The following is a 14,352-nucleotide window of genomic DNA, read 5'->3' as shown; positions in this document are numbered from 1 at the left end:
TGGGATCACTTCAGCAAAGCACTATCAGGCAACTGAGAAACTCAAAAAAATTAGATAATATTATGTTGTGAGGCCATTGGGTTTTGGGAATGGAATGCAGGATCAGGGTGGAGACACACAGCAGCAGTTATGAAGCATACTTCCGCACTGAACTGGTGTTGCCGGAATTCTATGATTTTTAATTGTAAACAAAAGATTAATTCATCAGCTTGTTCCACGACTGATGAAGTTTTATAAAACAACTTTCATTTGAGAACTATATAGAACATAGAACATAGAAGAATACAGTGCAGTACAGGCCCTTTGGCGCTCGATGTTGCGCCGATCCAAGCCCACCTAACCTACACTAGCCCACTATCCTCCACATGCCTATCCAATGCCCGTTTAAATGCCCATAAAGAGGGAGAGTCCACCACTGCTACTGGCAGGGCATTCCATGAACTCACGACTCGCTGAGTAAAGAATCTACCCCTAACATCTGTCCTATACCTACCACCCCTTAATTTAAAGCTATATTGAATGTGTTGTTATTGAGATGAACAGGTATGTCTGCGCTGGACAAAAGCAAGGATTTTTCAACTTAAATCCTGTTCTCAGATCCAATGGAAAGCAAAGCAATTAGTTGGCAACATCCCCAAACATTTTCCCACTTAGAAAACTAGAAACACACCCTCGCAACAGCTGAGCGACAGCCAAAATCTGAATGCATATTTACAGATTGTGCTGTGCACTGGAATGCACTTCAGAAGTGATTCGATGGGCCAAAGGATTTCTTCCATATTATATGATTCAAAGTGGATTGTGCTATGTAAATTCAGTTTTCACTTAATTCTTCAAATGGAAATAGTGAGCTGACAAATCATTTTAATAGGTGAAAGTGAGTACTGCAGATGCTGGAGATTAGTGTTGAGATTGTGGTGCTGGAAAAGCACAGCAGGTCAGGCAGCACCCGAGGAGCAGCAGAATCAACGTTTTGGGCAAAAGCCTGTCATCAGAAATGAGGCTGAGACCCTCGGGGTGGAGAGATAAATAGGAGGGGGGTGGGGCTGGGGCTGGAGGGGGGCGGGCGGGGAAGGGAAGAAGCTGAGAGTGCAGGAGGTGGATGGAGGTGGGGGTAAAGGTGATAGGTCAGAGGGGAGTGTGGAGTGGATAGGTGGGAAGGAAGATGGACAGATGGAACGGGTCATGAGGACGGTGCTGAGCTGGAAGGTTGCCACTAGGGTAAGGTGGGGGAGGGGAAATGAGGAAACTGATGAAATCTACATTGATGCCATGGAGTTGGAGGGTCCTAAGGCAGAAGATGAGGCATTCTTCCTCCAGGTGTTGGGTGGTAAGGGAGTGACGATGGAGGAGGCCCAGGACCTGCATGTCCTTGGCGGAGTGGGAGGGGGAGTTGAAGTGTTCAGCCACAGGGCAGTGGGGTTGATTGGTGCGGATGTTCCAGAGATCTAAAAGTGAGGAGGACAGTTTGTTATAATTAAGTGTATCACTGATATCTTCTATGATAATAATCAATGTGATGCAGTTAAAGTTTTAGAAGTGTTGTAGGAAATTGAACCCTTACCTCAAATACGGAATCTCAGCCAACGCTATCTGCAGTTTAGCTTCTTTAGTTCGGGCATTAAAACGGAAGATGTGAAGGACGACTGAGTACCTATCAAACACTTTAACACCCCAGGCAGATTCTAACTCTTTCTAGAAGAATCAAAAGGAAATATTTCACTTATTTGCCTTTTACATAGCTTAAAATCAACACAATGAAATGCCAAAAAGGCACAATGGATCACACAGCCTCTATCAGCACTGCCTGATTCTACAACACTAGAACAAAGGGTGGTATGAGTATTTTTGGAAAAACATTTTAAAAACTTATTTATGAAATATAGGCCAGCAGTTATTTCTGCTCCCCATTTGTTCTCGAGAAAGTGGCAGTGAGTCGCCTTCTGTAACTGCTGCTGTCTATGCGGTGTGGGCACACTGAATGCTGTTAGGAAGGAATTTGGTTCCAGATTTTTGAATCAGAGAAGAAATGACAAAATATTACGATGGCATCTGACTTGGAGGGAAACGTGCAGGTGGTGCTGCCCTCCTTTTTCTAGGTAGTGGAGATGATGGATTTAGAGATGCTATCAAAGGGCCTTATTGCTGCATTGCACCTTGTATATGGTAAACACTGCTGGCACATGCATCAATAGGGAGGGTTTTAATGCTTAGGTTGCTGGATGGGTACTAATTTAGTTGGCTCCATTCTCCTTGGCTTTGAGCTTCTGGATTATTGTTCCACGTTCTTCCAATCAAATGGAGAGTATTGCATCACACTCCCATCATTTGCTTTATAGTTGGTAGTCGGCTTTCAACTGTCAGGTAAGATAGTTACATCAGAATTTCCAGTTTCTGGCCTGCTTTTGTAGCCACAGGCAGGTCCTATTTAATTTCTGGTCAATGGTGCCATGACCAAGACTAGAGGAGTGCATTGTTACTCTAGTCTCACAGTTGTTGAAGTTAATGTTATATGGTAGCTTCAATGCACAGAATTTAATCATCTTTCTATTACTTTGTTTAACGATACATATTTCCTTCTTGGTTTTCCTCAATCTCTTTGCTAAAGGTGCAGATTACACTAGTATACTGTTCCTTCAGCTTTGGTTTTTGTCCAAATGTGTAAGCCCAACTAGTGAGACTGAATGATAGAATCACATCGAGGGCCGAAAGGTTTGTCCTGCGCTGCAATATTCTATGTTCTATATAATGCAGAAGAGTCCCTTCAGCTCATCGAGTCTGTCCAGCCAAAAATAATTACCTGCACTAGTCTCATTTTCCCACACTAGGCCCATAGACTTAAATGTTACAACACTTCAAGTGTCCACCCAAGAATGTTTTGAAGGTTGTAAGGTTAACTGCCTCAACTACCCTCCCAGACAATGCATTCTGGACCCCGACCATACAATGGGTGAAAACTAATTCCTCAGACCCCTCTAAACATTCATCCCTTCACTTTAAAAGTGAACAGTGTTGACAGGCTTTTCAAGCTTGGGGTGAATTACAGCCAAGTCTGATTATGTGGTCACCTGATGACCACAAACTGCATTTTTCAGTGGCCAATGACTGCTGGCTAATGTTCAGAAACAGGAACACTATCTGAATTTAAGGCCAGCTATGGCATCCCAACGACTTCAGGGCAGTGATGAGTCAGCATAAAGATCAACTTAGGTTAGTCTAATGACTCCGTTTCGCACACCCAGAACGTGCTGTTCATTTTCCCCTGGATTTGGAGTAGCAAGATATTAATACATTATGCTCAGACAAAAGTATTTGAAATACGTTGTTGTTTGATTCTCGAAATACATACTTAACCCATCCTTGGTATAATAACTCCAAAACTGTACAGAAAATGACAAATTAACAGGAACTGGGGAGTAGCTTAATGCATTTTTTGAATCTCTGCCACTTGAAGATACTGTATGAATGATCTGAGCATCAATTCTCCGCTTTGCAATTTAATCACATGGTGAAAGTACTGTCAATTATATATAATTCAGGACATTATGATGAGTTATTACTTTTACATCATACTCTGCTTGGGTGAAAGTTCTTTACCTCAGATGATGCAGACAGCCGCTCAACATTCATAAACACAGCTGTAACTTGTGGCAAACTTTTTAATTTTTCTGTAAAACAATAGCATTATTGTAATATATTAGCACTTAATTTTCTGCAACCGTTTGGAACATAATGAAGCTATGAAAGATGTTACTTACTGTTTTTTACTGTAACAAAGCATTGCAAAAATAGCTTTATCAAATAATTGTACATTTTGTTCAAAGTACTTAACTGTACCCACAGCCTATATGTTTCACAATATCTTATATACATTGTGTGGGACAAAATTAGAGACGTCATAAAGTATATATATTTTCCTGATCACACATTTTTAATTATTTTTTTCTATTCAACTTGTGGGACGGTGGCATTGCTGGCTGGCCAGCATTTATTGCCCATCCCTAATTGCCCTTGAGAAGATGGTGCTGAGCTGGATTCTCGAACTGCTGCAATCCAAGTGCCATAGGTTAACCTATCATACCTTGAAGGAAAGAATTCCAGGATTTTTACCCAACAACAGTGAAGGAACAGCGATATATTTCCAAATCAGGATGGTGAATGGCTTGGAGGTGATCTTGCAGCTGGTGGCATTCCCAAGTATCTGCTGCCCTTGTCCTTCTCGGTCCTTCTCGATGGAAGTGCTTATGGGTTTGGAAGGTACTGTCTAAGGATCTTTGGTGAACTTCTACATTGCATCTTGTAGATAGTACACACTGCTGCGAGTGAGTGTAGGTGATGGAGGGAATGGATGATTGTGGATATAGTCCCAATCAAGTGCACTGCTTTGTCCTGGATGGTGTCAAACTTTTTGAATGTTGTTGGAGCTGTACCCATCTCGGCCAAGTGAGGAGTATCCCAACACACTACTGACTTCTGCCTCATAGATGGTGGACAGGCTTTGGGAATCAAGAGGTGAGTTACATGCGCAGTATTCCTAGCTTCTGACTTACTCCTGTAGTCACCGTGCTTATGTGGCAAGTCCATTTGAGTTTCTGGTCAATGATAACCTGCAGGATATTGATAGTGATGGTAACACTATTGAAAGTCAAGGGGTGGTGGTTAGATTGTATCTTATTGGTGATGGTCATTGCCTGGCATTTGTGTGGTGCGACTGTTACTTGCTACTTGTCAACCCAAGCCTGGATATTCTCCAGGAACTGCTGCATTTGAATAGGGACTGCTTCAGTATCAGAGGAGTCACAAATGGTGCTGAACCTTGTGCAATCATCAGCAAACATCCTACTTCTGACCATATGATGGAGGGAAGGTCATTGATGAAGCAGGTGAAGATGGTTGGCTTAAGACACTAACTTGAAGATCCCCTGTAGAGATATCCTGGAGCTGAGATGACTGACCTCCTATAACTACAACCATCTTCCTATGTGCCAGGTCTGACTCCAACCAGCAGAGAGTTTGGCTAGGGGAGTGGCAGGTTCTGGAGCACATGCCTTGAGTACTATTGCCAAAATTTTATCAGAACCCATAGCCTTTGCAGTATCCAGTGCCTCCCAACGTCTACCGATATCAAATGGAGTTAATTGAATTGGCTGAAATGCACCCTAATATTGTGGAATAAGATACAAAAAGTAATTTCTTAATGACTGGAAAACCCTACATAAAACTACATTGAATTGCCATTTTTTTAAATAGATATTTTTATTAGAAATTTAACATTTTTACAAGTTTACAAAAATAAACAAAATTCTCAAATACAAACATTAATATACAATTAAATCAAATATACAATAGCCAAAATTTAACAAAAGAAAAAAAACCAAAAAAGAAAAAAAAACAAAACTCAACTTTCTACTAATCTAACCTACAACTAACCAGAGTGTATATTTAAGTCTCTTACATGCTCGGAATGTGTTAACATCAAATGTAATAAAACCCGTATTCGTGCGGGATTCCTCTCCTAAGGGGCCTCGGACCAGCCAGGTTTGTAATCTCAATTAAATAAAAGCCCTTGTTAGGATAGCCAAAATATCTGTATTTATGTAATTCAAGAAGGGCTGCCACATTTTATAAAATAATTCGGTCTTTCGGTGCACCATATTTGTAAGGAAGTCAAGGGGAATACATTCCATAATTAATCTGTGCCAGTTTGAAAGTCCAGGGGGGCCCTCAGCCACCCAGTTCACCAAAATATTTTTCCTTGCACAGAAAGAGAGAATAGAAAATAATCTCTTCCTGTGCGTATCCAGGGAGGGAAAGTTCGAAAAGCCCAAAAGGAGAGATACAGGGTCAACTTTAATTTCCGTTCCTAGAATTTCTGTCAGGGTACTTGCTATTTAGTCCAATATCTACGGATCTTATGACCGGTCCATAGACAATGTACAAGAGTGCCCACCTCTATTTTGCATTTGGGACACATTGGAGTTGCTCCTGCCTTAAATTTTGCCAATCGAACCAGTGCTAATGGGCCCTATGAAGTATGTTCAGCTGGATAGCCTGGGTTCTGTTACAGATAGTAATTCTTCTAGCATTTTCCCAAATATCATTCCACATTTCTATAGAGATTTCTAGTCCCAAATCCTGATCCCATGTTTTAAGCAGATTATCCATATCTCCCGATACTTCATCATGTAGTAAATGATAAATAGTACTGACGGAAGATATCCCCACTGGTCGTAGGACACTACATTCTCTATCTGGTGTATAAAGACTATCTAATAACGTAGTCTTCTTCTGTATATAGTCTCGAATTTGGAAATATCGAAAGAGGTCTCCATTAGGTAATCTGAATTTCTGACGCAGCTGTTCAAAAGACATCAGGACCCCATCATTAAATAGGTCCCCTAGACATGAGATACCCCTGGATCTCCAGAGTTTAAAAGTGGCATCTGTAAACCCCGGTTGGAATCCCCATGCTCCCACTATCGGTGCATAGCGGGATGTTTTATGTGAGTTACCCTCATTTTGCCGCATTATATTCCAAGCCTTAATTGTGTTTAGTATTGTAGGGTTTTTACAGTGATCTGTAATGATTTTCTTCTTGTCTGAAAATAAAAGGTTAATAAGTGGGTATTTTACTTGAGAGGCCTCGATGTCCAACCAGATTGATTGTGGATCAGTAAAGACCCAATCAGCTATGTAACTTAATAGGGAGCTTAACTGATATTTCCTAAAAGAATTGCCATTTTAAATGATACCTTGCAAGAACTTATTTAGAAGCTTGTGTATTTTAGTTCAACACCTTATTATTAAGAAAGTCAATCAAATTACCTGTAAGCAACTGAAAGTTGCCTTTGCCAAAGATGAGTTTGCTGTCTGGAGTTTTTGTAGAAAGAATAATCTTATCAACAACATGCCAGTTGGGCAGGGTGTTCACAAGAGCAACCGCTTCATCCATCTGAAGGTCACCTTGTGAAGAAAGAAAGGTCAGAATTGAAACAGCAGCGTCCAAACAGTGAACAATGCTGTAGCGGTTGGTCTGCTATGTTACAGCATTGCCAGAAGATGTCAGAGGACAAATGCTGATTTACCATCTCCTTTATTAAAATATAATAAAACAATGAAAATGTCAATCTATATTAAAAAAGTGCTGTATATGTTTGAAATCTGAAATAAAAAAAGATGATGTTGGAAATGTTCAGCAGAAAAGGCAGCATCTGTAGAGAGAGAAACAGTTAATATTCTATCAGAGGTCCCAGACTTGAAATGCTAACTCTGGTTCCCATTTTGACACTGCTGGGTTTTTCCAACATTTTCTGTTTTAATTTTACAATTTAAAAACCAATCCATATAACAGATCACCAAAAATTTTTTTTTTTAAATTTAAAGTATTACTAAAGGAGGGAGTATTTGACAAACTGCAAGGGGCAAGAAAGCCTATAGTTTTGAAGAAAGAAGGAATTTCAGTAGGAGATTACATGATAGGTTAGTGTTGATTGATGCACTTGTGCAATAACACAAACAATATTCGACACTAATTTTGTAATATGTGCACTGGAGCCCAAACTCTTTGGATGTCACAAACTATTTGGCTGTTTGAGCTCCAAAGTTAAGGTCATGCCCTTGCTCATTGCTTGTACATCTATTCTTTTTAAAATTTAAAACAAGTACCAATTTCTTCTTAAATAATTAATGAACAATGTACTTTGCTCCAAAGCCAGTTTGTTATCGAAAGTAAATTCCACAAAGATGTACAGCACGGAAACAGACCTTTTGGTCCAACTCATCGATGCCGACAGATATCCCAACATAATCTAGTCCCATTTGCCAGCATCTATCCTTCCAAACCCTTCCTATTCATATACCCACCCAGATGCCTTTTAAATGTTGCAATTGTGCCAGCCTCCACCACTTCTTCGGGCAGCTCATTCCATACTCGTACCACCCTCTGCGTGAAAAAGTTGCCCCTTAAGTCTCTTTTATATCTTTCCCCTCTCACCCTAAACCTATACCCTCTAGTTCTGGACTCCCCCACCCCAGAGAAAATACTTTGTCGATTTATCCTATACATGACCCTCATGATTTTATAAACCTCTATAAGGTTACCCTTCAGCCTCAGATGCTCCAGGGGAAACAGTTCAAGCCTATTCAACTTTCCCTATAGCTCAAATCCTCCAACCATGGCAACATCCTTGTAAATCCTTTCTGAAGTCTTCCAAGTTTCATAAGTCCTTCTGATAGGAAGGAGACCAAAATTGCACATGGTATTCCAAAGTGGCCTAACCAATGTCCTGTACAGCTGCAACATTACCTCCCAACTCCTATGTTCAATGTCCTGACCAATGAAGGAAAGCATACCAAACTCTTTCTTCACTACGATTCTACTTTCAAGGAGCTATGAACCTGCACTCCAAGGTCTCTTTGTTCAGCAACACTCCTGAGGACCTTACCATTAAGTGTATAAGTCCTGCTTACATTTGCTTTCCCAAATGCAACACCTCACATTTAAGTAGATTAAATTCCATCAGCCTCTCCTCAGCCCATTAACCCATCAATCTGAGGTACTTTTTTTGCTAGGAGAAAGTGAGGACTGCAGATGCTGGAGTACCAGAGTTGAAAAATGTGGTACTGGAAAAACACAGCAGGCCAGGCAGCATCCGAGGAGCAGGAGAATCGACGTTTCGGGCATAAGCACTTCTTCGGTACTTTTTTCGCTGTCCAATACACATCCAATTTTGGTGTCATCTGCAAACTTACTAACTATACCTCGTATGTTCACATCCCAGTCATTTATATAAATGACGAAAAGTAGTGGACCCAGCACCGATCCTGGTGGCTCTCCACTGGTTCACAGGCCTCCAGTCTGAAAATCAACCTTCCACTAGCACCCTCTGTCTTCTACCTTTGAGCCAATTCTGTGTCCAAATGGCTAGTTCTTCCTATATTCTAGGAGATTTAACTTTGCTAACCAGTAGCCCATGGGGAACCTTGTCAAACGGCTTACCAGCAAGTCCATATAGATCACGTCCATCGCTCTGCCCTCATCAATCCTCTTTGTTACTGCTTAAAAAAATTCAATCAAGTTCATGAGACCGGATTTCCCATGCAGAAAGCCATGTTGACTCTCCCTAAACAGTCCTTGCTTCTCCAAATACTTGTAAATCTTCTCCCTCAGGATTCCCTCCAAAAACTTGTCCACCACCGACGTCAGGCTCACTGATCTATAGTTCCCTGTCCTTACCACCCTTCTTAAACAGTGGTACCACGTTAGCCAACCTCCAGTCTTTTGGCACCTCACCTGTGACTATCAATGATACAAATATCTCAGCAAGGGGCCCGCAATCACTTCCCTAGCTTCCCACAGAGTTCTAGGGTATACCTGATCAGGTCCTGGGCATTTATCCACCTTTATGCATTTCAAAACTTCCAGCACTTCCTCCTCTGTATTATAGATATTTTTCAAGATGTCACCATCTATTTCCCTACATTCTATATCTTCCATATCTTAATCATTTTCTGTGCAAGGAAGAATTTTCTAACATCCCCTTCAATTCTTTTGTGATTTTCTTAAGCTTGTGCCCACTCAATAGTCTGTCAACAGTTAAAACAGTCGATCATGATTTATGTATTGAAATCGTGAAGTCCTGTAACATGCTTTGTCTTTGCAACTCTAGTGAAAATATGGTCTTTCTTCACTTTAATTTTCACTTCCATGCCCTTTTCCTCACACCAGATGGTTCCAATACTATAAGTGAATCATATTTCTTTCCACCATCAACTGTAACTGTATAGGTAAAGTTTCTATTTGATAAGAATGCTTTCATTTTCATAGTTTATTTTTTGCTATTTTCCTTAAAATTTAGGAGCAAGTTTAAATATAGAAATAAACATAATAAATTATAATTTGAACCACTGAAGATATCTTATGTTGAAATAAAAATATGAAATAAAAAGATAGCCTAATGATGACCATGTAACCACTGTTGACAGTGGACCAGAAAGGTCTTTACACAGAAGAGAACCTGTCATCCTTACTTACCTGATCTGGCCTACAAATGACTCCAGCCCCCAGAAATGTGGTTGACTCTTCAGTATTATCTGGGCAATAAATGTTAGCCTAGCACACACCCATAAACAATTTAAAAAAAACATCTATACATAAGACTTTCCATACTTAGTTTTTGTGGAAAGATTAATGAGGCCAACTACGTTTGGAAAATAGGTGTTTAGGAATGTGAAGGTAGATAGCTCTGGAGGTACAAATATGCAAATCAATAGAAGGAAACAGTTTAATAAGGCAAATTAAAAAGCAAAGCACAGGACCAATTTATGGGATAAGATGTTATGCTAAACCCGCATAGAAACTTGGTTACTTGGAATACTGGGAGTGTTGGACAGGCTCCCTAACAGTCACCAAAGTTTGAGAAGAAAACATTGAGTCGAAGATTAATATCATGAACCTGAATAAAAACAATATGGGCACGATAGCGAAGCTTGCTGAAGCAGACTAACACACTATTCTAGGGGATAAATCAATACAGTTAAGGGAAAACTTTAGAGTACTCAAAATTAATATACTCCCTTTATAAAGAAAAATTCTAAAGGGAGGACCCAACATCTGTGGTAAACTGAAGAAGTTAAGGAAGCGTCTCTCGCCCATAGGTGTTCAAGGTTTGTGTGAAGATTTGTAGCTCGGGTGCTGGTTGTCACGGTTGTGGATATGGTCGCCAAGCTGGGATGTTGATTTGCAGACGTTTCGTCCACTGTCTCAGTGACACCTTCAGTGCTTTGGAGCCTCCTGTGAAGGGCTGCTGTACTGTGTCTTCTGAAATTTATTTGGTTCCGTTTCTGCTGCTTCTGGTTGTTCATTGTAGTGGCCGGTGTATTGAGTCCAGGTCAACTGGAACCGACAAGTGCAAGCAGCAGAAACGGAACCAAATAAATTGCAGAAGACACAGTACAGCAGTGCTTCACAGGAGGCTCCAAAGCATTGAACGTGTCACCCAGATACGGGATGAGATGGCTGAAAATCAACTTCCCAGATCGGTGAACATACCCACAACCACAACAAGAAAGGCTTCAAAATTAAGTAAAAAGCATATAATGGCACAAAGATGAGTGGCAGATCAGATGATTGGTCATAATATAAAGAAATGTAGAGATTAGCTAAATCAGGAGAGAGAGCTTAGAGTATAAGAGGAAGGTAGATACGAATGTAAAAACAGATAGTAATGTAACTTTCTACAGGTTTTTAAAAAGGAGAAGAATCAGTAAAGCAGGTCCTCTACAGAGAATGGGGTGCAAATGGTGGGAGAAATGAACAAATATTTTGCTCCTGTCTTACCTTAGAGGATACAAAAATCATTTAGGCAATTGGAAAAAGAAACTGGAAGGGAGGTTGGAATTTAGCAATATTACAAGTACCAAGCAAACTGAAGGAACTGTTGGCTGACAAGCCTCTTGGTTCAGATGGACTTCATCTTAAGATCTTTACAAAGATTGCTAATGAGGTAGTAGATGTACTGATGTTAATTTTCCAAAAATTCCCTAGATTCATGAAATGTTCATCTGACTGGAAAGTAGCAAATATAATTCTTCTTTTCGAGAAGGGAGAGAGACAGCAAACAGGGATTTATACGTAAACAAAAACAGAAATTGCTGGAAAAGCTCAGCAGATCTGGCAGCATCTGTGGAAAGAAATCAGAGTTAACGTTTTGAGTCAAGTGACCCTTCCTCAGAACTATTTCTGATTTACACTGTCTGCAGTTCTTTCGGTTTTTATAAACTTTTGTAAATATGGTGATATCTGTCACGGGAAAGGTGATAGAATTAATCAGGAAAGAGTTATAGATGTGGACTGAAAAACGCAAGATAATCAAGTAGAATCAGCCATGTTTCATCAAAATTGAGAGTGTGGTGCTGGAAAAACACAGCAGGTCCCTGAGGTGATGAGGTTGTGTACGGTTTGGGAGATGATGGTTTGGTGATGGGAGGTGAGGTCGTGGTCAAGAGGGCGGTAGGAGGAGTGTCTTCAAGTTGGCGGCTGGCTTCAGCCGTGTAGACGTCAGTGCGTCAAACTACCACTGCACCACCCCCCAACTCCATCCGCTGGTTTGATGGTGAGGTTGGGGTTGGAGCAGAGGGATTGGAGGGCTGCGTGTTGTTAGGGTGAGAGATTGGAGTGGGGGAGGGGAGTGGACAGGTCGAGGCGGTCAATGTCCCGGCGGCAGTTGGAAATGAGGTCGAAGGCAGGTAACAGACTGGCATGGGGTGTCCAGGTGGATTGGATGTATTGGAGTCAAAGTTTCACCTGCACTTCCGCACGTCATTTACCATATCCGTTGTTCCCGATGTGGTCTCCTCTATGTTGGGGAGACAGGATGCCTCCTCGCAGAGCGCTTCAGAGAACATCTCTGGGATACTTGCACCAACCAGGCACACCGCCCCATGGTCGAACACTTCAACTCCTCTTCCCACTCTGCCAAGGACATGCAGGTCCTGGGCCTCCTCCATCGTCACTCCCTTACCACCCAACACCTGGAGGAAGAATACCTCATCTTCTGCCTCAGGACCCTCCATTCCCATGGCATCAATGTAGATTTCACCAGTTTCTTCATTTCCCCTCCCCCCATCTTACCCCAGTAGCAACCTTCCAGCTCAGCACTGTCCTCATGACCCGTCCCATCTGTCCATCTTCCTTCCCACCTATCCACTCCACACTCCCCTCCGACCTATCACCTTTACCCCCATCTCCATCCACCTCTTGCACTCTCAGCTATAAGTGTCCTGATGAATGGCTTATGCTTACACAAGCCACTGCTTACAATTTAGGTCAATGATTTTGATGTCAGATCTGATAAAGTATCATTTCAGATTTGAAATGCTAATTCTGTTTCTCTCTCCACAGATACTGCCAGTCCTGTTGATTTTTTTGTTTTCATTTCAGACTTCCAGCAACCACATTATTTTGCTTTTATGTGAGTGGATAGTTTCTTGTTAGGCGGGGGAATCAAGGCTTATGGAGATAGACGAGAAGGTATAATCTGAAATACAAACAAATCGGGAATGATCTTACAGAATGGTGAACCAGGAAGGGCTTATGCCCAAAATATCGATTCTCCTTCTCCTTTGATGCTGCCTGACCTGCTGCGCTTTTCCAGCAACACATTTTTAAGCTCTGATCCCCAGCATCTGCAGTCCTCACTTTCTCCGAGGTGAATAGTCTACTTATTTAATTTGAGCCTGTTCTTATATTTAGGTCAGAATAGTAAAGATAGCAGAATTAGGTGGACATTTATGTAATTCTGTTACACAGTCATCGTCATTGTTACTAACTGTTTATTTAATTAAAATTCTCCAGTTATGGTGTAGTGATTTGAACTGATATCACTAAGTCATTATCCAGGCTACAGCATTATGTAACCACTAACTTACCACTATGATAGCGTTCCCACATAATATACTGAAATGTAATTTACATTAGTTACTCACCTGTTGTGAGATGCTGTTTCTTTTCTCCCCATTTTACATTTGGATGCACAATAAATATCCTATGGCCTCCTTCAGGAACAGGATATATTCGTTCTTCAAATAACTGTTCAAGTTCAGCATCTGCTAATTCATATTCATCTTCTGATAGGACCTCATCATTTTCCACGGTTGGTTTTCCACTTCTTGAAGGCTTTCTGGTATTGAAACTTTTTCTATTATTTGAAGAACATTTGCTTGTGCTCAAACACCGAAACTCATAGCATGATATATTTCCATGAGAATTACTTTTCTCTAAATTTCTAGAAACCTTTCTGCTCTTCAGCGGCAGCTTTGGATGAAAACACAAGAATTTTGGGATCTGTGTACCTGCTGCCGAGAAGCATCTTTTCCGAAGTGGTAGCCTTTTCAGGGCATGCAGTAAAAACATTTTCGACATATTCCTCAGGAACACCATAACTGCAACCCCAAACCACACAAGTCAGATCTAGGAGTTGTATCACTTCAAGACCAACTGTTAATGGGAAAATTAAAGAACACATTCAGGTGACATCTTCCAGCTGATCCTGACTCAGTTTGATGCCACATCTTGCATTAACAATAGAAAATATTAACAGTGACTGAAAGAGATCTTGGATACCCAGTAAATGTGGCTGCAGGGTTCTGATCCTTACGAAGCTTCCCACATGGACACTTTCAAAACTTATGCGTTTAATTATAACCCTTTCAGCTACGTTTAACTCCACCTCCGATTGAAAACTTTAACGATACAAGATTTCAGAAACTAAAACCCTGCATGAATTCCCCTTATTTTAGTTTCCCCGACGGAATGATAGGACTGTGACACACGCCTTACTCCTAAACCAAAAA

General features: G+C 40.9%; 1 protein-coding gene across 1 annotated transcript in view; it reads right to left on the bottom strand.

Moving 5' to 3' along the window:
- Positions 1-14,323, bottom strand: part of gtpbp6 (GTP binding protein 6 (putative)) — a 28,459-nt gene extending 14,136 nt beyond the window's left edge. Inside the window, exons 1-4 of the mRNA XM_072576939.1 lie at positions 13,486-14,323; positions 6,826-6,963; positions 3,598-3,668; positions 1,565-1,695 (exon numbers count right to left, since the gene is read on the bottom strand). Of these exons, the coding sequence (XP_072433040.1) occupies positions 1,565-1,695; positions 3,598-3,668; positions 6,826-6,963; positions 13,486-13,939 (794 nt within the window). The 5' untranslated portion in view covers positions 13,940-14,323. The remainder of the gene's footprint in view (positions 1-1,564; positions 1,696-3,597; positions 3,669-6,825; positions 6,964-13,485) is intronic.
- Between the last annotated feature and the right edge of the window lie 29 nt (positions 14,324-14,352).

This window comes from Chiloscyllium punctatum, chromosome 9, assembly GCF_047496795.1.
Source record: "Chiloscyllium punctatum isolate Juve2018m chromosome 9, sChiPun1.3, whole genome shotgun sequence".
Lineage (NCBI taxonomy): Eukaryota > Metazoa > Chordata > Chondrichthyes > Orectolobiformes > Hemiscylliidae > Chiloscyllium > Chiloscyllium punctatum.
This window is presented reverse-complemented; position numbering and strand designations above follow the sequence as displayed.